Source organism: Cyprinus carpio, chromosome B4 (genome assembly GCF_018340385.1).
Source record: "Cyprinus carpio isolate SPL01 chromosome B4, ASM1834038v1, whole genome shotgun sequence".
Taxonomy (NCBI): domain Eukaryota; kingdom Metazoa; phylum Chordata; class Actinopteri; order Cypriniformes; family Cyprinidae; genus Cyprinus; species Cyprinus carpio.
Genome location: NC_056600.1, coordinates 6,816,840 through 6,844,246, shown reverse-complemented (window position 1 = coordinate 6,844,246; position 27,407 = coordinate 6,816,840). Strand labels below are relative to the sequence as shown.

The 27,407-nt window shown below is 37.1% G+C and overlaps 1 protein-coding gene across 2 annotated transcripts in view; it reads left to right on the top strand.

Moving 5' to 3' along the window:
- Positions 1–27,407, top strand: part of LOC109055995 (signal peptide, CUB domain, EGF-like 1) — a 67,441-nt gene that overhangs the window by 26,855 nt on the left and 13,179 nt on the right. The window contains exons 5-9 of one of the 2 annotated variants that reach the window (XM_042721754.1): positions 4,063–4,188; positions 5,093–5,209; positions 11,090–11,179; positions 17,141–17,257; positions 27,132–27,254. In XM_042721754.1, coding sequence (XP_042577688.1) covers positions 4,063–4,188; positions 5,093–5,209; positions 11,090–11,179; positions 17,141–17,257; positions 27,132–27,254 — 573 coding nt within the window. The remainder of the gene's footprint in view (positions 1–4,062; positions 4,189–5,092; positions 5,210–11,089; positions 11,180–17,140; positions 17,258–27,131; positions 27,255–27,407) is intronic. The other variant, XM_042721755.1, reaches the window with a different exon arrangement.

Genomic DNA, 27,407 nt, shown 5'->3' with positions numbered 1-27,407 from the left:
AATGTAGTAATATCTTTTTAGTTATACTATTTAGTCATTAAATTCATTTAAAACTATTTATTTGTTTTAATAAATCAAAATTGTTATGATATGCAATACAATATGTCTAAAATGTGGGTAAATTATAAATGTGTATTTTAAAATGCTCTAAAATTATTATATGAAGAATTTAATAAAATTCACAGTTAATATTAAATGTATGTGGTAGTTACAATATTGGGGAATTATTTGCTGTGTGTTGCAATAGCAGATACAAATCATTGGTTGTATTTTTAACTCCAGTCCATCGCTGTTTGGTAGAGGTGTGCAGGATGAGAGGTCCAGCTGTGGTGTTTTTTTTCCTTCAGATTCTCTTTCTCTCTCTTTTGCTATATCTGACTCTTTCCTCACTGAAGAAAACAGCTGCACCTTGTCAGGATAGAGGCTTAAAGTGTGTTAGTGTATGATCGCACTAAAGTCACCAGGTCTTTGTAAACCTTCAGGTTCAGGAAAAGACATACGTAGAGGGAGAATAGAATCACACAGACACTGGAATACTGTCTCTTTCTCCAGTCACTGTGACATCATTAAGGGTCACTGGGTTAGCTGGGGAACGTTCCAGAAAAAGGTCCACTTTAATGTTAACCGTAATTAATAAGCTTGTGTGTGTGTGTGTGTGTGTGTGTGTGTGTGTGTGTGTGTGAGAGAGAGAGAGAAAGAGAGAGAGAGAGAGAACTTGTGACGAGCTGTTAAGAAAGCTTGTGTTTGAAGAAGAGATTGGGGAGGGTTTTTGGAAAAGGCTGTTTTCAGTTGAAGGACATCAATGGTTGCTGGTGAAAAAAGAGCCTCATTGAAATTCATGGCTTAGTACCTATAGCATTGTGCATTTGGAGAGAGATTGAAAGTCTGACAGATTTCAATTAAAATGGCATTTGCAAGAGATGGGAAAAAGGGGGCCTGTGGATATTTTTGTGTATGTGTGTACACGCTTACGTATAGGTAACTGATTTTTAAAGTTCATTTGTTACTTAAAATGACAGAAAAGATTTATCCCTTAAAACTTGATATTAACCAGGGTTTTACTGTTACTGTGGAAAATGGTTGCATCACTTCCTGTTAGCCAGGGGGTCATATTGTAATTTTCATAGTTTTAATAATTTTTTGTGTGTGTTTCCAAAACAGTCATAATTTAGTTTTTAATTACCCTTTTAACCCTTTCTATGAACTTTAGAATTAGGCATGCTACTGTGTCTTTAAGATAAAATTGCATTTTTGCATATTAAATGAGTAAGATTGGTTTTCCACTCCAGTTTACTTCAAAATGTACCAAACAAACAGTTTAGATATGATTTGCATGATAAAAAATGATTAAAAAAGGAAACTTTTTAGATGTTTCGAAAGAACCTGCAGAGTAGTAGGTGCTACACACTGCCAGAAACAGCACAAAGATGAGCAGGTTTTCATATTTGTTTCCTTGTCAGAAAGTTCAGAATTTTTTTATTTCTAAAGATTATAGAATTTTTATTTCACATTGACACCAATCTAACAAGCCAGCCAAATCACATGGACTCCTCCTAAATATTTCTGTGTTAGCCTCACCTGCTAAAACAAAAGTTTTGCACCCTTATAAAGAGTTGTCGGATGTGGGGCCGCCTTCAGAGGTCTTTTACTTCAAATTTATCAACATTACGTTGATGTTCAGAGCTACAAAGACAGATTCCATTCTATTCTGTCCATCTATGGACACCTGAGAGTGTTTCTTCGGGCCAGAAGAAACACTGGGTTAAGCTGTACTGTAATTGGTGTATAAATTATTATACGTTAGACTTTAAAAGGTGGCTTCCCTTTTGACATTGCATTTGGGGCTTTTAGAGCACTTATTTTAAGTGGTGGGTTCATGGGTAACAGAGCACATGGACACACAGAGTGCATACTGATATTAAACACACATGTGCATGAGCCGGCTGTCTTTTTCTCTCAAGCACTCATTTAAAATTTCCTGTAATTGACTTTTTTTCTCACATTTTCTTGAGTGCTGCTGTGGATATACACAGATGGAGGAATGACAGTCTAAGGTGAAAGGGGTCAATATTTAGTTTTCCTTCCTGTCTGTGTTCTTGTGACAGCCGGGTGGCACGTTTAAAACTTTAGCTGGGCCGAAGGTCTTATTTGATCTCCAACACTTCCAGTTAAAACACCGCCAAAACCTGTGCGGCCTAATGAAGTCTCATTGTAGTATTAGTCTGCCAGTCGCAGGCCTAGAGTAAAGGTTGCTAGTAAAAATGCTTCATAGTAACACACATTCACACTCTCTTACTCTTGGGTGAGAAATGTGGCAGATCTCTTTGTCGTTTAAAGGTTTGACGACCTCTCAAAAGTCCACGTTAATTGGGCACATCAAGGTGTCCTCCAGAATGCTGACAGAAAAGCGTCCCACTCAAGCCTCTGTCCTGAGAGCACTTAGCACTTCTGAAGAGGCTACAGAGGGGGCAGAGATGCAAGAACCCACCATGTTTCCACGGAGACTTGCTTTTGTGTACACACACATTCTTTTCTCATTGTTTGGCCTGAAGATGGGGAGGATGTCCATTAGAGAAGCCCAACAGTTCCACTCTGTCATCCCTTGTCTGTGTCTTTTATTCAGGGCTTTTATGTTATCATTTTGTTTAGAAAAATAGGAGGATTCGCTCAGAATGGTGAGATGCTATGTAAGAGAATGGCGCTATACTCTATGTACAAGATCAGAGGGAAAGAAGAAGCAAATCGAAATGTCTGGCCTTTTCTGAAATGCAAATTTTTTACACACTGCTGTTCAAAAGTTTAGGATCAGTAAGATTTTTAATGTTTTTTTTTTACGGAGTCTCTTATGCTCATCAAGGCTGTATTTATTTGATCAAAAATACAGAAAAAACAATAATATTGTGAAATTGTTTCCTATTTTAATATACTTTAAAATATAATTTATTTCTGGGACACAGCATTGAATTTTCATCAGCTGTTACTCCAGTCTTCAGTGTCACATGATCCTTCAGAAATCATTCTTATATGCTGATTAATTATCAGTGTTGAAACTGTTGTGCTGCTTAATATTTTTTTGGAACCTGTGATACTTATTTCTTTGTTTCTTTGATGAATCAAAAGTTAAAAAAAATAGAAAACTGTTATTTTATATTTCAAAAATATTTCACAAAATTCTTCTGTATTTTTTATCAAATAAATGTGTATTTTTTGAGCACAAGATAATTGTTGAATTGATTAGAATAAGAAAATTTTTATGATAAAAAACTTTTGAGCGGCACTGTATAATTACACAAAAAAATATACTGTTACAAAATACACTGATTGCATTTCAATTTGCAATGAATCCATCAAGAGTTTTGAAGCTTTATAAATTAAACAAAAGCTCCAAAAAATTTCAAAAACTATTTAATGAGAAGATTTGTTCAACTTTAATGATTTTTTTGGTCTATTTATCATACATAGTGAACATATACCAGGAAGATTTGGAATACAGTGCATTACTTTTATGATACTTTTATGGTCTTATTTTGAAACATTATGGCTCTATTTTATTTTTTTATTATTATAATACATAATTTAATAATAAATACAATTAGAAAGCCAATAATTGCTTTGAAAAAAATCAACCAGTATGTTCTTCATAATTTCTGTTTTTGTCTTCTCTGGAAGAAATGAAGTCACACGGGTTTGAGAGTAAGTAAATGATGACAGAATATTCATTCGTGGGTGAATTATTCCTGTGGGTGAAACAGGAGGAGAGATTTTGCAATCTCAGAATAAAATAGGGAAAAATGAAAGAGGAGAAAAGGAGTGTAGATGTTTTCTGAGCATGTTGTCCGTAGAGAGAGAGTCTTTGTGTGTGCTTCCACGGGTCAGCCGGTGTCAGTGTTGTTCTGTGTGTGAAAAAAGGTCCTGTGGCAGGAACATTAAAGTAATTTACACCACTCATTAAAATCACACGCTCATCTCCAGGAGCCTGTCAGAGGAGTGTTTGTAATGGGAAGATTTCGCGACTGTAACTCAGGTTTCTCTCTGTTTTTGTCACTGTCTTTCTTTTGGCAGATGGGATGAACTGTATGAATAAGGACCATGGCTGTGCCCATATCTGCAGAGAGACTCCCAAAGGTGGTGTGGCGTGTGAGTGCCGCCCAGGATTTGAGCTAGCTGAAAATCAGCGTGACTGCAAATGTATGTATCAGCTTACCGAAATTACTGATCTCACAAATATCAATCTGTTGCCTCTCTCAGAATCCTAAAAATGTCATACTTAAATTTTGCAATCCCTGGCCAGAATATATATATATTCATTAAATTAAATTTTTTAATATAAAATTTCATTGTATTAATTAATAGTATTTTTTAATTGTACTTGTTTCAGGTATAAAACCTTTAATAAATGGGAAAAAAATACTTGATTTAAAATGACCACATAATTATAATTGATGTAGCTACAAATTATAATGTTATCATGTATGCATTGATCTCATCCAAGTTAATGACACTTGTTTAGATTCTTTTCAAGTGGTATGAAAAATCCCTTCGTTTTTCCTTCTGGCCACAAGTTGGCTTCTCAATATACATCTCAAAGGAAAACGCCTGGTGGCATCAAAGCTAAACAACAGGTTTACGGATTGATTTTAGTCTGTCCTCTAATACTGATCTCTCCTTAAACAAACCACCTCAGCCACTGATCTGTCAAGGACATATTAGTTATAGTGCTGTGGCTCTGGCCTGAACATCTGGAGAACTTTCATCTACAATTCGTCATTCTTCTTTTTTTAATGCTAGTGGGAAAACCGTGGACCAAAGTCCTTGAAATTCTTGTTCATCCAAGTATTGCACAATGTATTAGATGTGAAATATCTGGTCAGTCTCTTTGTCCAGCCAAAGCACTTTGACAACAACAAAAGATACTGCACATATTACTGGACATAAGTTTATTTTTCTATCTTAAATATACAAAATTTATATACATTTTTATTTAGCATTTTTCTCCATCTGTCCATGACTAAATATGTACCTTGATTAATAGGGTGTCCATGGCAGTACACTTTTCTTTTTAGCCCTCCTCACAGTTCTTGTGTGTTACCAGTGACATGTAACTATGGAAATGGTGGTTGCCAGCACACATGCGATGACACCGACGTGGGGCCCGTGTGTGGATGTCATCAGAAATATGCCCTGCATTCAGACAGCAAGACCTGCATTGGTAAGTCACTCTCTCTAACACACACACACACACACACACACACACACACACACACAGTGCCGTTTAGCTCTTCTTGCAAAGTTCTTTATGGAAACCTTGGCCTCGTTGTATTTACACAATGAGCACAGGGGAGAGAGTGAGGTGAGTGAGCTTTACCAGGGTTATAAGTGCAAGGCTGTTTCTGACAGATTGGACAGAATGTTTGTTGAAGGAGTTTTTTTTTGTAGGCTGGATGGTTGGTCCATATCATTGTTTACTGAGGTTAGGGTTACACTGCGGTGAGAGAGTGCATTGGGTACGACTAACCCCAAAGTTTGGCCTCACGTCTCAAAGACGAGCACCCCACATCCCAGCCCATGTGGCATCCAGGAACGAACAGCTTGCTTGTGGTTCGAGACTCTATAAACATATGCATTGTAGCGTCCTCCAGTCATGAAGCAAAGGCATAGTTCACCCAAAGATGAAAAATCTGCCATCATTTACTCAACCTCATAATATGCCAAACCTGTATGACTTTTTGTCTCCCGTGGAATATGAAAGGAGATTCGCACATTTCTTCCCATACTGTGAAATCAATGAGTGGAGGCTGCTGAGCTACAAAAGTAATAGAAAAGCACCATAAATGTTACAAATCATCAAAGTCTCAAATCTCATTTTTGTTCACAAATAAATCTGGTGTGGTTTTAAAGCACAGTGTTTAATGTGCACAAATGCAAATAATATTTGCATATACCTTTATAGTGTTTTTTTGTAGGGATGCATGATATATGGAATATACTGCTTTTTATATTTGTGCATGCTCAATGCAGCATATTTCTACATTTAGATTGCCAAATGCTCAAAGTTAAATAAACATGAATAATTTATGAATAGTTCCATAACACTATTAAATATAATCTTTATTTCAGAAGGACTATTCATTTTTGCATTGTAGATTATAATGTTATAATGACTTAATTTACTTGTACCATTTAAAAAACAACTGAATATATATATATATATATATATATATATATATATATATATATATATATATATATATAAGATATATATATATATATACTCATATTCTTGTAACATATATGTAGAAAAATCATCAGTATCAGACAAAATTTTAATATCAGTGCATATAGCGTATGTACCTTTTTGTAGCTTCACAGCCCGTTTTCATTCACTTTTATAAGATGTTTAAGAGAAATGTAACTATTTTGTCTAATAAAGCTACTAAAATGTCCAAAAAACACTTCAAAATCCATTAAAAATGCTCTCTAAATAAATGTGCATGCATTTAAATATGACTTGACTGGTTTGTCGCTAGTAACGATGACGAGAAGAGAAAACTTAGAGATTGACCTCATGTTTCCTGTTTCATCTGCAAATCCCAGCCCCTGTGGCATTCATGAGAGCATCAAATCTGGATGGCAGTGATTTCCAATGCTTGCTTTAGCGGTTAGCGGCTAATTCAATGATGGAAAAGCCTATTAGTTTTGACACTCAGGGAGCGACACCGCTAATTTGGTCATTCATCTTCTCGTCTGGCTTTCATGATCTCATTGTCTCACGCACACAGCTCCATATGACTATTAGAGCAGAAAATGAGACTTCTGAAGTACCTTTGCTCTAGCGAAAGTACGTAAGGATGGGTTGGGTGAGAGAGAGATGTGTGTACTTGTGTTGGTTTGGGAAGATGAGCTTGATGATGGGAATTTCATCGCTGAGCTCTCTATGTGCAAAACACATTCATCATCCTGATAATGGTGGAAAAGCCAACCAGTTGGCCGAAAGGGAAAACTTTATACGCCATGCGTGTGCAGCTGCATCCAGGGGCAATACTTCATTAATGAAGAGGAAAAGGGGGTTTTCTTTCTTTTTCAGTTCTCTCTTCCTTTTGAAATTCGGAAAAACAAATGACCCGCTGCAGGTAAGTTTAATTTTCATGCTTGTTTTCTTAGGATGAACCTCATGTCCTCTGCGATGTTTGATTGGCTTTTATGAGTTGTTGTGCCAGCGTGTGTGCATGAGTTCCAAAGAGCATCTTTTATGTCATTTGGCTCTCACAAGTCTTTGCTGTCTCCTCAGTGAACTTCCTGTTACGAGACTACATACTGTATGGCCCAAGTTTAACATTTAGATCAGTCGTTATCATTAATCAAGGTGTGCGTAAGCATAAAACCTTCCAGACAGTGTGTGTGCACATGAGCTGGGACTAAAACATTGCAACGAGGAGATTGAGACTTTGTAGTTGGCAGGTGAGTTTAATGGGCTCAAATGGGCTTGTGAGCAAGTGAAGGGTCATCAGTCATCAGAAGTGCAAGGGAAACACATTCACATTTCTTTTACCGCACCGCAGTGGGACCAATCAGATCCTCACACTCACATATTCCAAGATCTTTAGTGACATTAAAAGTGTATTTGAAGGTGCACTTTGTTTATGTTGTGCCAGTATGTCAGTCGTCTTGAACTTAATGGCATAGATGCAAATGCACAAATGTTTTATTTATAATTAGGTTTTACACAAGCTAAATTGTCTAGCAGGATGGTTACAGAGAAAAAAATAAGTACTATTTGGCTGGTCACGTGGTCTCAAAATGACGAGGTGACTTGTAGAGTAAAACAGCTTTTATTGTGCAATTGTTTTGACTTATTCTCATGTGGTCTACTATTTAAGTTGTACAAAATATTTTAATGAAAGAAAGATTGCACTGTTTGAAGGGATAGTTCACCCCAAAATGAAAATGTTATTGCAAACCTGTATGATTTTCTTTCTTCTGTGGAAGAATAAAATAATATATTTTAAAGAACTTTTTTAATTAAATAAAAAGTAAATAGGGTCCACTGTTGTTTTGGACCCCTTAAAGGTAAATATGAGGACCTTTAAGTATTAGTACCTTAAGAGTGTGTGGGGAAAAATTATCTTCTTTAGTTTCACGAAGAAAGTAAGTTAGTCATTCAGGTTTGCTATGACATGAGGGTGAGAAAATGACTGAATATTGATTTTTGAGTGAACTATGGCTTTATAGTTAGCTTTTTAGCAATGAATATGAATCTGTTAAACAGCTATTTTTTATGGTTGTATACACACACTTCTTTTGGCCACAGGATCATAAGCACAAAATTGTGTTTTGTTGTACCTGCTGATTGCCGTACACTGGATTGGTTCTTCTCTCTCTGGCAGCTTGGAGCCCGGAGCAAGCTCTCTCCCATCAAACTCAATTAACTTTTCCTTTCCAGCCTCCACGGAGCGACACCAAACAGCCGCAGGGACCAGAAGAGGAGTGTAGAGACTGCTCCCACCCCATCCCTGTCTCCCCTCTCCTCCTTTCTTCCTCCTCCTCCTCTACCTCTCTCTCTGTCTCTCTGGACCCTTGCTGTGGTCTGTGTGTTTAGCTGTGCTGTGTGGGTCTGGTCTTTCCCTGTGTTTAGCGCTCCTTTAGGATCCCCCTTTCGCTCCCGTGTGTGCCTTGTCTCATGGGGTCCCTGCTCTTCCTCCTGCCTCTCTGGTGAAAGTTACTGATTGCCTGTCTTGTCTGCAATTTAAAGGGTGATTCTGACTGGAATAAAGAGGTTTATAAGCAAATCTACTAACGAATGCAAGAAAGAAAGGGTAAAACGGGTTAAACGCACCTCTCAATTGCAGCCTGATCAACTGTAGTGCCCCCACCAATCAGAAAACAGCATCCCCTCTGACCAGCTGATCTGTACACCAGTTCCGCCCCCCTGCCTGACCCTCTGACATCAGCCAGCCAATGGCATCTCCTCGTCCTTGACCCACTCCCACAACAAGCATGAACCAACCCCATCTGCAACCTTGAATAAAAAGAGTCACTAAACAATGCAAAACTGGCCTCCACTCCACTTTCATCTGTCACTCTTTTTTTCATTTAGAGCATTGCCAGTTGCATGTTTTCCTTCTCCCTGTACTTTCGCTTTCTTCTTATCGGCTCACTTCCTGTCCTCTCACACTAATGCACGAGCTGTCATTCGCCTGCATGGTTTTGTCCGTGTGAAATTTCTTTCTATTCCGTTGTTTTCCCTTCTTTATTGGTAAAAAACATTAATAGTAATAGTAAAGGTTACTGTAGTCACATTAGAGGTAGTGGATTATTGATAAGTTTGTCTTTTGCTTATTTGTTTATTTTTTCTGTGACATCGCACTCACTCCAACCTCTGATTGGTGGAGTCCTCTAAATGGGGCCAGTCAGAGCCAAATCTGTATACACGCAAATCATAAACACAAATAGTACAGACAGATTTTTATATAAACTTGTGCACCCAACGTTATTCTAGTGTCCTCCAGTCTGTGACTGAAGACGGGAGGACAAACAGACTTTCAGTGCTTGATCTTAAAGGGAGTGTTCACCCTTAGACATTTGCGCTTCCTCATGTTGTTCCAAACCTTTATGATTAAATTTCTTCTGTGCAATGCAATAGAAGATGTGGGAAAAAAAGAGAAAGAACGTTCATGCTGCTTTTCTTGCGTACAATGAAAGTAAATGGGGACAAATGCTGTCAAGCTTCAAAAAAAGCACAAAAAAATACTCACAGGTCTCAATTTCGATGCATCATTTTTTTTAATTTATGCAAACACAAATAAGATGACTTTCAACAAATAAAGATTTAGCATTTGGTCTGTTCCTTAATAAAAAGGTTATAATATGGCATCAAATATGGCACATCAAGATGTATGTCTTTGACATTAAACCTGGCATGACACATCTTGATGCACCATATTTGAATCTATGCAAACAAAAACTTATGTCTTCAGAAACCCACAAATTTTGTGCATTTATGGTGCGTTTTTTAGAGCTTGACAGCCTCTGTCCCCTCTCTTTTAACAGAAGGGAGCAGTGTGAACATTTTGTTTAGTATCTACTATTGGGTTCTACCAAAAATAGAAAGTCAGACTGGTTTTGGAACAGGGAAATAATGAAATCATTTTGGGGTGAACTGTCCCTTTAAGGCAGACGTCCACATCCTTATTGGCCCTTCTTGCCTCCACCCATTCAGGATTGGCTCCCTCCGGCCCAGAACCCCACCCCCTTACACTCTAACACCAATCCCGTGCTTGTATCTGCATGCTCGGAAGCCATTACCATCCTCACGACACGCGCCTGGCCATTCCCTACACTCGGAAAGTGGTTTTCTGCATTGACTCGACTGTCAAAGCCAGTTGTAATATGTGTTCCATAGACAAACAGGCAACCAGCGCTGCCCCAGACTCTTTCATTCATCCACCCCTCGGCATGCCCCACCTTCCTCTCATGGATCCCACCATGAGACCTCCATCCTTCTCATGTCATCCTCCTTTCAGCTCTTCCTCTGTCACTGAGTGTCCTTTCTGTGTCCTGTTTTGTTATCATCTCATGATCACGCAGTTTGACTCGTATCCATCCTTCCCCTTCTGTTTCTGTATCTCTATCTCTCTCTCTCTCCCTCCTCCACTGCTCGTCCTCTCTGTTGCTGAGGTAAACAAGTGGCCTTTTGATATGGAAGACGAACTACAACGGAAACAGCATCTTACTGTCAATCTCAGTCCTTCCCGTCCAGTCCCTGTCCCCCTTTTGTTAAGCTCCTCCCACATTCCCATGTTCGTTTTCCCCCTCATTTCGGGAGATCTTGATATTCTTTTATTTGTTCATGTGATTAACACTCTAACAGGGTTATTTGCACTTCTTCATGGCTTTACGCCTCTTGGCTTTGGTTTGGGCTCAAACGCCAAGATGGTCAGGCAGCCCGCGTCCCGGCGTCTACGTCCACGTCAGCGGGGGCGTGTCGCCAGAGGCGGGTCGGCCTGTAGCGGGGCTGTCTGTGCGGGCGATGGACATTGGGCTTCTCATTAACCTACTCCTCCCTGTTTGTCCCCTGTCACTTGTGTTTTAGAGAAAGATGAGGCTGCAATTGAGAGCTCTGAATTCAATGCCACGTCAGTAGCTGATGTGGACAAGCGGGTGAAACGTCGTCTACTTATGGGTAACTCTTTTCTTCCTCTTTCTATGTGTTGCCATGGCGCTTGTGCTTCTACCCCCTCGTTTCTTTCTGCCCTTTAGTTTGTTTGAGTTGCTTTGCTTTCCTTTGCCCCTCCCCCGAGGTCACTCATTCAATATTTCTGTGTCTGACCCTACTACAAATTAGAGAAATGTCCCTTCAAACATGACAAGGTTGCTTTTGCACTCTCCTCAAACTGTCTTCGATGCCGTCGCCTCTTCTCTTTGACAAAACAACACGACTAACAGCTGACCGCTTCCATCCACTCCCGTTTCCAAAGACGCCAACAAAAATGACACTGGATTGCCTCTACACTGGATAGTAAACCAATCCTCGCTTTTCCAGTTGAGCGTTTCACTGTATGACTTCAACATTAGGCCAGTTTTAGACAGTGATTAGTTGAACTGGAGGAACATTTGTGGGCTGAATACTGAAAATAATGGCAGGATAATTTTATGGAAGAAGAATGACATGAGGGTTGGTTCAGACCGTTCCACATCATAGGATGGTGTGGGCTGTGGTGAACCACAGCGGAAGATGCCTGACATCATTTTTTACACTCTATTAATAGTATGTGTTCTAAAAAATTAAACATCGGCATTTATCATCTGCCCGCATTTACCCTCTGTCATCTGCACTCCATAAACTTAGTGTCTGTAAATTTGTTCACCATTAAGAGTGTTTCTATTCTCCATGCTCTCCCTGTTTTAAAGTCAACATGAATTGCCAAACCCATTTTACTTTCATACTTACGCTTTTCTAAATGAGTCGAGCTTCAATTAGAAAAATGTAGGGTTTGATTTTATCAATTCAGCATTGAAAGGTCATGAGAAATGGATGTTAAATATCAAAATGCAAAAAAATTGTTGTCATTAATATGAAAAAAAATTGTAATGCCCACTACTTTGAATTGGCTGTAAAAATGGAAAAATGAAAAATAAAAAATTACCTGTATAATGGTGTAATTCATGACCCTTTAACAGAAAATCATACAGCCAAAGCAAGTTTTTCTATTAGATGCCTTTTTCTAACAATAATACTGTGCATTGATGAATTGCTCACATTAAGACCAAGAATGTATTAAGAAAGTAAATAGGTCAACTTTGGTTTCATGTTGACTGTAATGTGTCTTTAATAGAAGAATGATCGTTTCCAGGGTGCCAAACAGAAATGCAGAATAAAGTTTTAGTTTCCAGTCCGTTTGCTACAGTTAGCTCTCCTAAGAGAGAGAAGATAACTCACACAGACTTAAAGCCCTGATATATATCAGCCATTTAGCCATTTGTCCTTGAATTCATGAACCAAGGCCAAGATGTTGTCAGACAGACAACAGACCTGCCTTTGCATGGCAGAAAAACTGTTTGTAAAGTATTTGGGAGGACAGACCAGACACCTTTTTTGAACAATGAGGTCATAGAGGGCTCATTTGTTTTCTCTCTCTCTCTCTCTCTCTCTCTCTCTCTCTATATATATATATATATATAGATTCATCATATAAGTGGCTAATTTTTATTATAATGTAAAAACAAAAAATACAATGATTCAACCATATCAGTCCAGTTTTCGGTTCGTACATTTCTTACTACCTATTGCTTTTGACAATTTTAGGTACACCCAGGAACCTGATGATGCAGAAATTTCTTTCTTTTTTTAATATTTATCACCTTCCTTCTTTCTTTGATAATTTCTGAAATAGTGTCTTTGGTTTATGACATTACTTTCTCCTCCCTGTAGTACTGTAGCTGCGTTGAAGAAAGACAAAACGTTAACCCTCCTTTGCTTCTCCCTCATTTCAGTTTGAGTTTGCTGCCCCCCTTGAGCTGATATTTAATTCTTTTCTTCCCTATAATGTGTTTCTGTTCCTTTTTAAAATCATATAATGCCTAGGAATGTTTTATGGATGGGCTGGAGCTTTTTAAAGTTATTTTCTTATTTTTGTATATGATCTCTATGCTCTTTTTTAATATATATACAGTGCCTTGCGAAAGTATTCATACTCCTTAATTTTTTTCACATTTTGTTGTGTTGCAGCCTTATGCTGAACTGCTTTAAATTACTTTTTTTCCCCACATCAATCTACACTCCATATACCATAATGACAAAGCACAAAACAGGTCTGTAACAGCTTTGGAAATTTTTTAGAAGTAAAAAACACAATTCCATTGCATAAGTATTCATAACCTTTTCTGGGACACTTGAAATTTAGCTCAGGAACATTCATATCACTTGTAGATGTTACTACACTTCGAGTGGAGTTAACCTATGGCAAATTCATTTGAATGAGTCTGATTTGGAAAGCCACACACCTCTCAATAAAGATCTAACAGCTGAAAATGCATAGCAGAGCTAAAACCAAGCCCTGATGTATAACTGCCTGTAGAGCTCAGAGACAGGGCTGTGTCAGGCCACACATCTGAAGAAGAGTTTCAAAAAATAATTCTGCTGCATTGAAGGTTCACAGAAGCATGTAGCCTCCATTATCCACAATGGAAAATGTTTGGAACTTCTAGTACTCTTCCTAGAGCTGGCCTCCTGGCCAAACTGTGCAACTGATGGAGAAGGGCCTTGGTTAGACTGGTGACCAAGAAGCTGATGGTCACTTTAGTTGAGCTCCATGATCATATATGCAGATCGAAGAAACCTACAGAAGGAAAAACATCACTGCAACACTCCACCAAGTGTGGCAAGACTCAATTCTCTCCTCAGTGAAGACACATGAAAACACACTTGGAATTTGCAAAAAAAGCACCTAAAGAACTCTCAGACTGTGAGAAACAAGATTCTTTGGTCTGATGAACCTCAATTTTAAGCATCATGTTTGAAGGAAACCAGCTCTGCTTATCATCTGCAGAGCACCATCTTAAAAGTAAAGTGTGCTGGTAGCAGCCTTATGCTGTGGGGCTGTTTTTCAGCAGCAGGGACTGAGGGACTCATCAGAGTAGAAGGAAAGCTCAGCACAGCAAAATATAGAGATAGCCTTAATGAAAACCCAGTCCAGAGCATTCAGAACCTCAGACTGGACAGAAGGTTCACCTTCCAACAGGACAATGGCCCTAAACACACAGCAAGAGTGGCTTATAGACAACTCTGTGAATGTCTTTGAGTTTCCCAGCCATAGCCTTTGGATTGAACCCAGTCAAACATTTCTGGAGAAACCTGAAAATGTCTGCCAGCCCCCATCCAACCTGACAGAGCTTGAGAGGTGAAGAGGCGAGGAGAAGAATGGCAGATAATTGCCAAATGCTGATGTGCGAAGCTTGTCGCATCATACCCAAAAAGACTTGAGGCTGTAAAGCTGCTTCAACTAAGTACTGAATTAAGGGTATGAATACTTTTTTTTAACCTATTTCAGTGTTTTATTGTTAATAAATTTGCAAAGTTGTCACAAATCTGTTTTGTGCTTTGTCATTATTGTGTACGGAGTGTAGATTGATGTGGGGAAAAAGTAATTTAAAGCAGTTTAACATACAGTAAGGCTGCAACAACAAATTGTGGGGGAAAAAATGAAGGTGTATGAATACTTTCGCAAAGCACTATATATATATATATATATATATATATATATATATATATATATATATATATATATATATATATATAAAATGATTTAAAAATATATAATATATATAATTATTTTATGATATATATTATATTATAACAAATTTTTCATTATTTTTTAATACATAGTCAAAAGTTGTGAAGAGGTTGTGAAGAGTTTTAAGAACTTGTCGACAAGTCACATGTGATGTCATCCTCGTCTAACTCACTGACCTCATTATTTCACCCGTCTAATATCATATTCCAAGTTTCATGATACACAAATGGGCCCATTATGACAGATTCGCACGAATAGCTTGGCTTTGCATGTGAGTGTTTGTGCAAGTGTGTGTGTGTTCTATCACACAGGAGCCACAGGAGAATGCTAGATTTGACACTCGGCATTCCCGCTTCATCCTGCCCTCCTGTCACAGCTGGGGCCAACAGCACCAGGATGTGACCGATCCTGACAAATTAAACTGGAAAGTCAGTGTCAGAAAGAAAGCTGCTTTTGTACCCAGGCATGATTGGAAACCCAGAGACTGGGGAGGAGGAGAAGAAGAAGAAAAGAAAGTGAGACACCGACCACAAGGAGGTGTTTTTAAAAGGTGGTCACTTAGCAGCAGGGGGGAATTTGATTAAACTTGATAAACTGCCATGTGTTGGGCACATGTGGAAAGGGGCTGATTATGATGCGTTGACCTCCAGAGCATGATCCAAATAAACGTCACACACCTCTGGCCAGCTGTCTCTCGGCACCGAATGTTCAAGATGGTGGACAGACCGGATTTATCACCTCATCTGAAAGTTGTTGAAGGCAATGAAGCCCTCGATGTGAGGAAGGCCTGTGTAGTTTCCTCCACCTCCCAAAGAAGGGCCGCTTTTCAGTAGTGGGACGTTCAGTCAAATTCTCTCCATTCGTCTGTGGACTTCTAGTTTTATCTGGCCATGCGCCAAAAGGAGCGGCGAACAAGAACATGATGGTTGAGGAATCTTCATCTTTCGTCGTGGAGATATATATATATATATATATATATATATATATATATATATATATATATATAAACATACAAATCCATCAATCGGAAGACTGCACCCATTTAGAGTTAGCCACACCCCTTTTTGAGGACTTTTGGTGCAGACATTCACAGCTAACTCAATCAAACGTTGTTTGCGTGTCCCATGTACATTTCCCTGGGCAAAAGACAGTCCAGCTGTTCTTGGAGGAGTTGAATTGCCCATAGCATTAGACTCTAATAACAGGGTCTTTTGACATGCTTAATAAATCATTAACAGAAAGCTGCTTCATACACTCCCCCATCCCACAGAAGAAAAAAAAAAAAACGTCCTGTTTTGGATGGAGATCTTCTACGCCTTGACTCTTTTGTGTCCTCAGCCAAATTTCCTGTGGGTCTTTGTCTTGGACTGTGTGGTCAACAAAAAGCAAATATGATGGCTTAAAGCAAAAATCCCAAATGGACATGTTGGCTCCCAACCTGACAGTAAATCATCTGACCTGGAAAATCAGACTTCGTTGTAGTTAACCTTGCACCGTGTGCTAACCAGGTGTGATTATGGGCATAAAATCTGGTCCAATCAGAACACGTCTGATGTGTAGTGTGGAGTGAGTTTGAACCAATGAGATTTCTCAGTGGGTGGAGCTACTGACAAATCTCATTCAAATATGTGGCTTTTTTGCATAAAATTATGTTTTATATGAACATGATTGTATGGTGACATCACATTAGAAGACAAATTAGCATCTGGAACCTTAGTTGCATATTAAGATTAATAGATTACATTTCATATATGAGTAAAACAATTTTATATTCATTTAAATGCAAGTAAAACACAATGTTTTTCTCAGTTTAACTGCTTATTTTGACTTTCTCTCCACAGTCATTCATGTGACAAGACTAACCCTCTGCTTTCCACCCTCAACCCAAACGATATCTGTTTTCTGGCTTCACCTCTGTCAACTTTAACCTCAGGAAAAAGCACAACTCTTTCCCTTTTTTTGTTACACATTTTGATTGACCAAGTTGCCAAGGAAGTCTTTATCTTTGGCTTTAGGAGGGCTGAGGGACGGTTCTGATTTCATAGAGTATGTGTTTTATATCTGTCATGAACCTTGTCATCTTCTAAGTTAAAGTGCTGTATTAGTTTCTTGATTCCTAATAAACCACCAGCTGCACCCACTGGGATTAATTTTTTACATGCACTTTCCAAAAAACAACAAAAAAAAAATAGTTGCGGTCAAGCCTAGCTCTCAAAACAACTGCACATCCTCACTTAGTTCTTAGTTAACCGTGTCTAATGCTGTCAACAACTGTTGAAAAGTGATTTCTAATTGTGTTTATGCTTCCTTACTTCCTCTGCATGTCCCATCCTGTGTGTTTGTTTACCCAGAGACCTGTGCGGTGAACAACGGCGGTTGCGATCGCACTTGCAAGGACACGGCCACCGGGGTGCGCTGCAGTTGTCCGGTGGGCTTCACCCTTCAGCCCGACGGCAAGACCTGCAAAGGTCAGTGTAGATGCGTGTTGTTTGTGTGATTTGTGTTTAAAGTTGCAAGGAGCATGTCCTGATTTCCTCCGTCCGTGTGCTTCTGAATGTCAGGGAACAATTTGAGATTTCCTGTATTTAGACTGCAAGGCTCAGATTAAATTGGAGGCACGTTATTAGATGAATTCTTTTGCTCGAAATGGTCAGGTATTGGCGGATGTGTGAGGGTGTGTGATCCCAAGCCAAGACCAACTGGCTTCACGTCCGTTTGTCCTGTCGTGTGGAATGGGTCGGTGATGGCCGTGTTGTTGTTGCTTTGGCTGCGAAGCATTTCTTCTTCCGAAATTCCAGCTTTGACGTCAATGACCAGGGGTTTCAAAGTAAAACTACCGCGGCGCGATCTTGGCATGGGATGATGGTGGGTTCTCTCTAAATAAACACACTCAAGAACTCACTGACCATACTATGGTCCAAGAGACCGGCACCCTTCAAAATTAATAATTTCCTGTTCTACCTAAATTGGTGATGGCGAACAAGTATCTCTTTACCTGTGGGTCACTTCAGGAGAATGTGTCTGAAATTGGCTGCTTTTTCCTTTTCATTTTCCTGAGTGGTTGCTGTAGTGACGAGGCATGGTCATGTGACCGTTTCTTCAAAAAGGAAGAGAATGTAGCACGTTTGTGCGTAAAACAGCCCTGTCTGCGCCATACAGTGAGACGCCTCTGCAAACCAACCGCTGTTTGATTAGTGGGGCTGTCATACAAAACCACACACACATATAAACACACAATCATAGCGCTATCCTGAGGTTAGAAGGCCTTTAAAGTTTGAATAATCTAGTTTTCATCACAGCCGCTAGAATGATTTGCTACTGAAAGCAAGGGTTTAATTGGGGGAAAAAAATTGTGAGTGCAAGATGAGGCATCAATATTTTACTGTACAGTAGAAATACTGTAAATCTAGAAAAATAATGGAAAGAAGTAAAAAAAATATATATCTACAGTATGTGTCTGCTGGGAACTTTAGGTTTAAACTGTTTAAATAAACATGAAAAGGTTAATTTTGTCAACTTTTTAGGCCTTTAAAGGTATAGTTCACCCAAAAATGAAAATTACCCCATGATTCACTCACCCTCACGCCATCCTAGTTGTGTAAGACTTAGTTATATTAGTTATATTAAAAATGTCCTGGCTCTTTTTCTAATGTCAGTGAATGGCTGCTGATTGCTGATGGCTCCAATAAAGTGCATCCCTATATCATAAAAAGTACTCCACATGGCTCTGAAGGTTAATAACGGCTTTCTGAAGTGATTTGATATGTTTAAGAAAAATATGATATTTAAAACTTTATGAACCATAATCTCTAGCTTCCACTAACTGTTGTACGCTCGTTCATGAGAGAGTGGTGTTCCAGCGGATGATGTGGGACGTAGTTACCAGAAGCTAGAGATTATGTTTTATAAAGTTTTAAATATGAATAATTTTCTTAAACAAATGCATCGCTTCAGAAGGCCTTTATTAACCCCCTGTGTGGAGTACTTTTTATGATGGATGGGTGCACTTTATTGGACTTCAAAAAATCAATAGCCATTCACTGCCATTGTAAAGGACATTTTTAATATAACTTAGATTATATTCGTCTGAAAGAAGAAAAGTCATATACACCTAGGATGGCTTGACGGTGAGTAAATCATGAGGTCATTTTCATTTTTGGGTAAACAATCCCTTTAAGGCTTAATACCACAAAACGTCAATTTTAAAGGGTCTTTAAAATTTTCCAACTGTTTTATCTTGCAACATACAATAATGTACTTTTTTTGTTGAGTTTTAATAATGGCATTAGTGTATTGTGTTAGCATGCTCTTTGATTGGACAACAATTTGTCCCTGAGTGCAAGATAAATCAATATTTTACTGTACAGTAGAAATACTATAAATGTATGTAATTATGTAGAAATATATGGTAAAGATGTAAAAAACAAATACTGTAAATCTATATATATCTGCTGGGGAAAAAACACTTGAACCATCTTAAGCTAGTTTGCATGTTTTTAATCTGGTTTAAAATGGTATCCCAAACCGGACAGCTGTTAATTGTCCGAAACCTTTTAAAACCATCCGACAGACCAGGCTGGGAGACCAGCGTACCATTTTAGGCTGGTTTAAACTTTTTTGCAGCATGGATAATATCATTTTCTCAGCTTTTAGGAGCACGCCAACATAACAATGCTTAAAGTTAAAGGGATACTCCACCCAAAAATGAAAATTTTGTCATTAATCACTTACCCCCATGTCGTTCCAAACCTGTAAAAGCTCCGTTCGTCTTCAGAACAGAATTTAAGATATTTTGGATGAAAACCGGGAGGCATGTGACTGTCCCATATACTGCCAAATAAATAACAGTTAATAAACAGTAAATAAAACTTTCATACCTTTTATGGACCTTGACACTGTTATTTATTTGGCAGTATATGGGACAGTCACAGACCTCCCGGTTTTCTTCCAAAATATCTTAAATTGTGTTCTGAAGACGAACGGAGCTTTTACGGGTTTGGAACGACATGGGGGTAAGTGATTAATGACAAAATTTTTATTTTGGGGTGGAGTATCCCTTTAACAGAAGTGAACTTCATTGAAGTTCAGTTTTATGAGATCTTTTTTAAAATTTTATTTTTTAAATTTTATGAGTTCTTGTGACACAACTATGTGTACTTTTTTGTGAGTTTGAATGTGATGGCATTACAGAGGTGTATTGTGTTACTGTGAGGTGTTTTGTGTATCTCGGTGTTTGTACTGTAAGATGGATGTTGGTCTGGTTCGGCTGTGACCCGCCCTAATAATTAGGCCCGCCTGAGGGTCTGCCTTCATAAATCTAGCACAAGGCCTTAGATCTACTCACTGACACACCATTTATCACACACTCATGCACTCACACACATACTTTTGGGTCAATTATCACAGGTGTGCTGTGCCAGTGACCGCTTATTACTGCCTGTTAGTGAACTCTGTAAAAATAGCATGTAATCAAGCTCTTTAGTAAATAAGAACAAGGGTGCAAAAACAGGACCGAGATCCACCTAAGGGATGTTACATTGGACTCTGTCTGTGAACGTTAGATCTGACCAGGCCCAGTTCCAGAATCAAATCACTGAGGTTGCTTCTTAAATTATTGAGGGTGCTTTAATATATATATATATATATATATATATATATATATATATATATTAGTAACGTCCATTGCTATGGCACAAAGAGCGCTCCATTTATAATCACTAAAAGCTGTCACTCATCTTAGTTCATCATGATCTCACAAAGATACATTATAATCAATGAAGTTCTCTACGCTGCACAACGAATCTCTTATTTACATCCAGTCTACACTTTGTTATAATGAGATGATTCCTGCTGAACACAATACCTAAAAGGAAAAAACATTGGCGATTTGAGCAGTGAGTGGATTCTAAGTTAAATGCTTCTGATTCAAAAAATCAACAGATATGTCTGTGACTGGCTACATTGCTCAACGCTGCAAAAACAGGCTATTGAAATAGAAACCGATCTCCAGAGCGCAAGCCATAGCGCACTGGAAAGTTTACCAAATCTGTAATGGAATGCCATTAATACAGCTTTAACTAAGGGTGCTATTTATTTCATTTGAGGGTGCTTAGCACCCTCTATCACCCCGCAGAACCTGGCCTGGATCTGACACTCTTGATGGCTTTGTTCGGTTAGGTAGCAACTGATCGTCTATATCAACATATGAGTTCAAGCTGAATGGCTGGAGGTAGGCTCAGAGTTCAATAATGATTGCCCAGTTTTATACAGGACTCCCCACATCATTGTGGGCAATTTAGTTTATTATTTAATGTTTATATATTTTTTTCTAATTTATAAAAATATTTTGACAATAATGTAGAAATGTAAACATTTTAAATATAAACTAAAATAAAATATTTATTTTATTTAAATGTAATTATTTGTAATATTTACTTAATTATTTAATTATTTAAAAGAATGTAAAAACAAAATAACATTTTATTTAATATAATTTATTTTTTTATGTATTAATACTAAACAACTTTTTATATTTTAAAATGGTATTTTATGAAATAATTTTTAGATATATTTATATATTTTGTTTAATCTAGAGTCAATCAAGCTGTGTGTTTCCTAAAGGTATTTATATAGGAATATACAACCTTTTATCACATGTAAAAAATAAATAAATTAACAAATAACACTTTTTTATTTTTTTAACAAAAATGTGTATTTAAAAATCATACTCTTACTCTTAAAATATATGTTTTTATAATATAATATTTTTATAATTAATAACTTTATTTTAACCTATCTAGAGTGAATCAGGCTGTATGTGTGTGTTGCCTGGAGGTATCCATGTATCACATATAATATCCCCTGTATTTCCATATATATGATATTATATATTCATACAGTATATGATATCTTTCCATATATATATATATATATATATATATATATATATATATATATATATATATATATATATATATATATATATATATATATATATATATATATATATATTATAACAGAAATATAGAGTAAATGACCAAATGTTACATCTTTAACATTTATTTAGCTGATGGTAAGTGGGTTAGATTTAAGTCTTGGAGGCCGGGACAGATGAAAGCACAATAATGATAGGTGTTCACCCCTCATATGTAATTGGGATGTAAATGTTGCGCGTAACAGAAAAATCGCAAGTGCCACTTACATAATAACCCAGGCGACTCTACGCTTATACCAACGTTAACCACAGACTAAACAGAAAAGTGCATCACATAGAGATCACGCTGCTATAATAAGTGTGTGTGGGTGCGTGCAAATGTCTACGAGTGACCTTTCCTTATTTTTCCGCTGTCGTCTTCACTTTATTTCTCTCACACTTTCTTTCTGTGTTGTCTCACAGGGAGCTGCCCCATCTTGTCTCTGTAACATAATCATTTCAATATAAACTATTTAGGGCATGTTTAAATGCCTGAATTTGATAAAAGGCCCTTCTTTGGCGATGACAGACAGGAGAGCCCGGCCAGCGCGCTGACAGACGCACACTCGATTGCACGCGGAAAGATAGCGAGCAAGAGGGAGAGCGAGGGAGGATAGAGAGAGTGATTGAAACGACTGCGAACAGTTTCCAGATGTTTGATTAGAAGGTGTGTGTGTACGGTGTCATCGGGGGAAATGAATTATGGGAACGAACAGTTTGTCTTGTGTGTGTGTGCTCTCATTTCTGTGTGTGTTTCCTCGGTCCGGCTGATGGTACCCCAGGCACGTCTCCGCTGGCCTGCATACTTGCGTGTTTGGGGCTGAAATGGTTTGAAAGGAGAGTTTAGCTTTAGTCAACCATGCTGGTCATTGCTGTTCTGCTGCTAGACTAGAAAATAACTACTGATCTGTCTGAATCTATCACTGTCATTTATAACTTTAACTTTGAATCTCATTTAATTACTCTGTGAACTAGCCAGAGTTTAGACTGCAAAAGCAGTTTGAAACAATACCTAAAATAGCTGTTTACGTATGATTAGCATTATTTTTTCATGTTTGCCAGTTCATATAGTTATGATCTATGTGATGTTGGTCAAAATGGTTTCAGTCGTTTCAGATTTGTTATCCACTTATTTCCAGATTAAGATTATTACAAAAAAAAATTCTCCTGTAGAATAATGTACACTGATTTGTGAGCAATAAAACATAAACTTTTAAATATATTAGTTTTTGAATGACACAATATTATTATTACTAAAAAATATATATATAATAAAAAAATAATTAATATAGTAATAACAATAGCAATATAAATAACAATTACATTTTTGAATCCTTATTATTATACTTATTAATAAAAACAAAATATTTAATTTTTAATAATAATAATAATAATAATGCAATATCATTATATAATAATAAAAATAAGCATAATAATTAATAGAATTATAATAATAATCCTTACATTTATTATTATTATTAGTTGTAGTAGTAGTAGTAGTGTTACTATAATTTATATTATTATTATAAAATGTAATAAAATGTAATAAACTAATAAGTGTTTAATTTTACACAAATATTTGGAAAATATAATTTGGACTAAGATTATTTAATTTTAGGTTGTCCAGGTTAGTTGAATTTAAATAGACATTCAGAATTAAAAATATATTCCGTTTTGTTTGAGGAACTCAGATGCAAATGAGCAGAACTGAATATTCAACTTTTTTTTTTAGTTTGATTTTTGAAACTGTCTGTTCTTATTTACTTTTAAATTGCCTTAAAATTTGCAAAATATAAAATAATGTTATAAAATATTAAATTAAATGCACAAATTTAGCTATTTTTCTGTATTTTTTGTATACTCTTTTGCAAAGATGCTGGTCTGTTGTTATTATCTGTGATGGTCTGATCTCCTCCTGTCTAAATAAGTGATTTTTTTTATACATATGCAGTGTTGTTCTGACCAGATCTTATGCTGTTGAGGTCTTTTCAGAAAGCTCACCTGTCCTCATACTCAGCACTGTGTAAAGACTAGAGCTGGTAAGGGTCATAGCAGGCCTGTTTTCTTCATCAGTTCTCCGGTTCTCTCTCTGATCGGGACAGTGAGCTCTGGCACAGAGGATCCATTTGTATTAATACACGCTGAGCCCAGTAATCCGCACAATAGCAGCCAGTCGGCATCACCTCGGATGACACCGGCCCCGACGGACCCCCGCGCGCATGAAGAGTTTAAGTGTCGGGGGCAAAATCATGCTGGTTTTTCCTGGCTGCTCTGGACAAGCAGCGCCTGTGTTATTACATGGCAAAATCCCTTTATGAACAAAGCAAATAAAACAGGCCATTTAAATCTCCAAAAAATACACTGGCGCGCTCAACGGCGCATTTCTCAGAGATTAGCTAGCCTGAGGTGAGCAGCCTGAAAGCGATCTGCAAAAACGCTCCTTTTGTTGAAAACTCTGTCCCAACTTATTTGTAGAGGTTCATGTTTCCACAAATGTATTCATTTTAATTGCTTTTTTTCTCTAAATATTTGGTAAGGCTACACACATCCCTGAGTACAGACAAGCTCATGGGATTCCACATTCTTCTTGCAAGCTTGCTTGCTTGCTTTCGAATCAGATCAGGTTAGCGTAGCACTTGTTTTTTAAGGACGTTTCTGAGTGCCGTGTGTGTTTGCTCTCCTTGTTTCTGATCGAAAATCGATGTAGATGAATCCTCGCAGCCTCTCGGTCTTCGCCCCTGCAGTTGTTTATCATTTACAGATGTGAAAAATGTCTAGTGTTTGCTTAAACTCAAAGCTTATTTAGTCTCATTAAACGTCATTATGTGGAATATCATTAGCCCCCTGCCTGCGCTAAGGAGCCATTGGAATAAAGTGCATGTGTGTGTGAGTGTGTATTAGGAAAGTGTGAATGCTAAATCACTGTTAAATATTCCATTATGTCATTTGCGCTATAATGTTTTTACTCTGTTAATGAATCAACGTGATGTTATAATAGTAATTAAGCTCCTAGACGACATCTTTTCAGTGTTGAGATTCTGATGATATATTAATAAGACTGTAGAACGTCTTAACCTGAACAGGTTGGCAGAAAATAGACTGATTTGTCCTGGTTAATTTTATTTTATTTTATTTTATTTTATTTTATTTTATTTTATTTTATTTTATTTTATTTTATTTTATTTTATTTTATTTTATCTTATTGTATCTTATTTTATTTTAGCTGTATGTGTATCCTAAAGGTTTTTACACATTTATACAAAAACTTTCAACCAAATAATATGCCATGTATTTTCATGTCTATGCTCTCCACCAATCTTATAATGGAAATATAGAGCAAATTACTGAACTTTACATCTTTAACTGACAGGCAGACGGGAAATAAGCTGACAGAGATGATAAAGCACTTCCTCTAGGTCACAGAGAGTGACTGACCTCACGGCACAGGCTCAAACTTGCTTTTATCAGCCAGTCTTCTGATGCTGCCGACATCTGAACCATTGAACCCTGAGGACGTTTAATATGTCAAGACACACAAACTGAGACAAGAAAAGCAGATAATATTAAGTATTATTTTTAATATTTATATCAGTATTAGCTTAACATTAGGGGACCCTGAGTTGTTCGTCCTGTAATTTCCATCGTCTTAACATTTAACACAACAGTGAAAAGACGCAAAGTTCTAGCGAGGTTACTCCTGTCTTACTGCTCTCGTTCTGTTAATCTGTCTTCTGGAGAAACAGAGCTGTAAAGATGAATGATTCAGGCGTTGTAAAATGGTTAAGATTATGTGGATTTTAAAGCCAGCAGGGTAAATTGTGGTCACAGCTCCAGTGTGAGTGATGGACACTGAAACAGGAAGAATATAATCATATAAATCAAATGCTGTATATTTCCAGTTTCTGTGTTTAAAAGAGAGTGATTCATATTTTTCATTCTAGCTGGCACAGTGTAACTTTTTAGCACACTGGTGTACAACTGTTTGACATTTAATACCTAAGGTTACCTGTTTAAGTCTGTTGTGACAGTGGGATCCAAAAGTCTGAGACCCCACTGAACATCTTCTATTCGAAGTTTTAGAATTTTGATGAATTCAAAACAAAGAAAGTTTATGATATAAAATTAAATGTTATTCTTTTGTTAGATTTTGTAAGTTTATGCACTATTTCATTCAATACATCATTAAAAAATATAATTGTATTTTAATGTAATAGATCATGTTTTTATTTTTATGCAATTATATAATATAATACTTATTGGAAAGTATTATTGGAAATTAGTGTTGTGGGGGAAAAATGAAAATACGCTAATTAACACCATTTTCTCTAGTGATCTCAGACTTTTGCACTAAATTTAAGATTAGTTATTTATTAATTCATTTATTTTTTGAAATAATTCATTTTAAAAGCATGCTACAGGTCTTTGGTTATACTGTTCAAAAGTTTAGGTCGCGGGGAATTTTTTATGTTTTTTGAAAGAAGTGCTCGCCAAGGCTGCATTTATTTGACCAAACATACAGTAACAAAAAGTGATGTTGTGTAATTTTATTACAATTTTAAAATAACTTTTGTTGTGTATTTTAATGTATTTTAAAATATAATTTATTTTTGTTATGGCAAAGCTGAATTATAAGCAGCACTTACTCCAGTGTACATTGTCATGAACCTTAAGGAATCATTCAAATATGCTGATTTGTTATTTAAGAAACTTTATTATTATTATTATTATTATTATTATTATTAATGTATATCAAGTTTCAAATCTGATACATTTAATGCATGCTTGCAGTGTAAAAGTATTGTTTTCTTTCATAAAAAAAAAAGATTGCATTGATCCCAGACTTTTAAATGGTAATGTATTTAGTTTAAACGCAATTACTTAATATTAAAATGTGAATCTGTGTAAACTGAAACCATAATGATTAGGAATGTTTGTTGATTTGTCTAAATTGACGCATGTTACCCGCCTTGTGTACCGGTGCCGCCCCATGTTCAGTTAACATGTTTATCTGTGGTCTTAAGCTTGGTGGAAACTTTCTGTCCCACCTCAGTTCAGTTAATATTAGTGCAAACCTGGGCCAGCGTGTGTTTGCTGCAGCTACAGAAATAACTGCAGAGGAAACCCCAAACTCCACACACACAGTTTCCTACACATTTGTTGATGGGATTAGCTTTTATTGGGTTTGTGGATGGTGTGCCAGCATTGGCTGATAAATTTAAGATGATGTTGTGGAGCTGTGTATGTGGCCGTCTGTTTAGGAAAACTGTTTATATATCCAAAAAGCTGTTTATGAGAATACTTGTACTGGTTTTACACCCTCATATCAGTATAATTCACCATTATTATCATTATCTCTCTCTTCTTTGCAGACATTGATGAATGTTTGGAGAATAACGGAGGATGTGATCATTTCTGCCGGAACACAGTGGGCAGTTTTGAGTGCAGCTGTCAGAAAGGACACAAACTCCTGACTAACGAACGCACCTGTCAAGGTGAGTCACTTTTCACACTACATTGTTTCTGCTTTCTGGGTGGATTTTCAAATTCATATTTTAGATGTCCATGGCTCTATTACTATGACACTTTATGTGATTAAGGATTGTTGACCCCAAGGTAAAAATTCTGCCGTATGGCTTGCTTTCTTC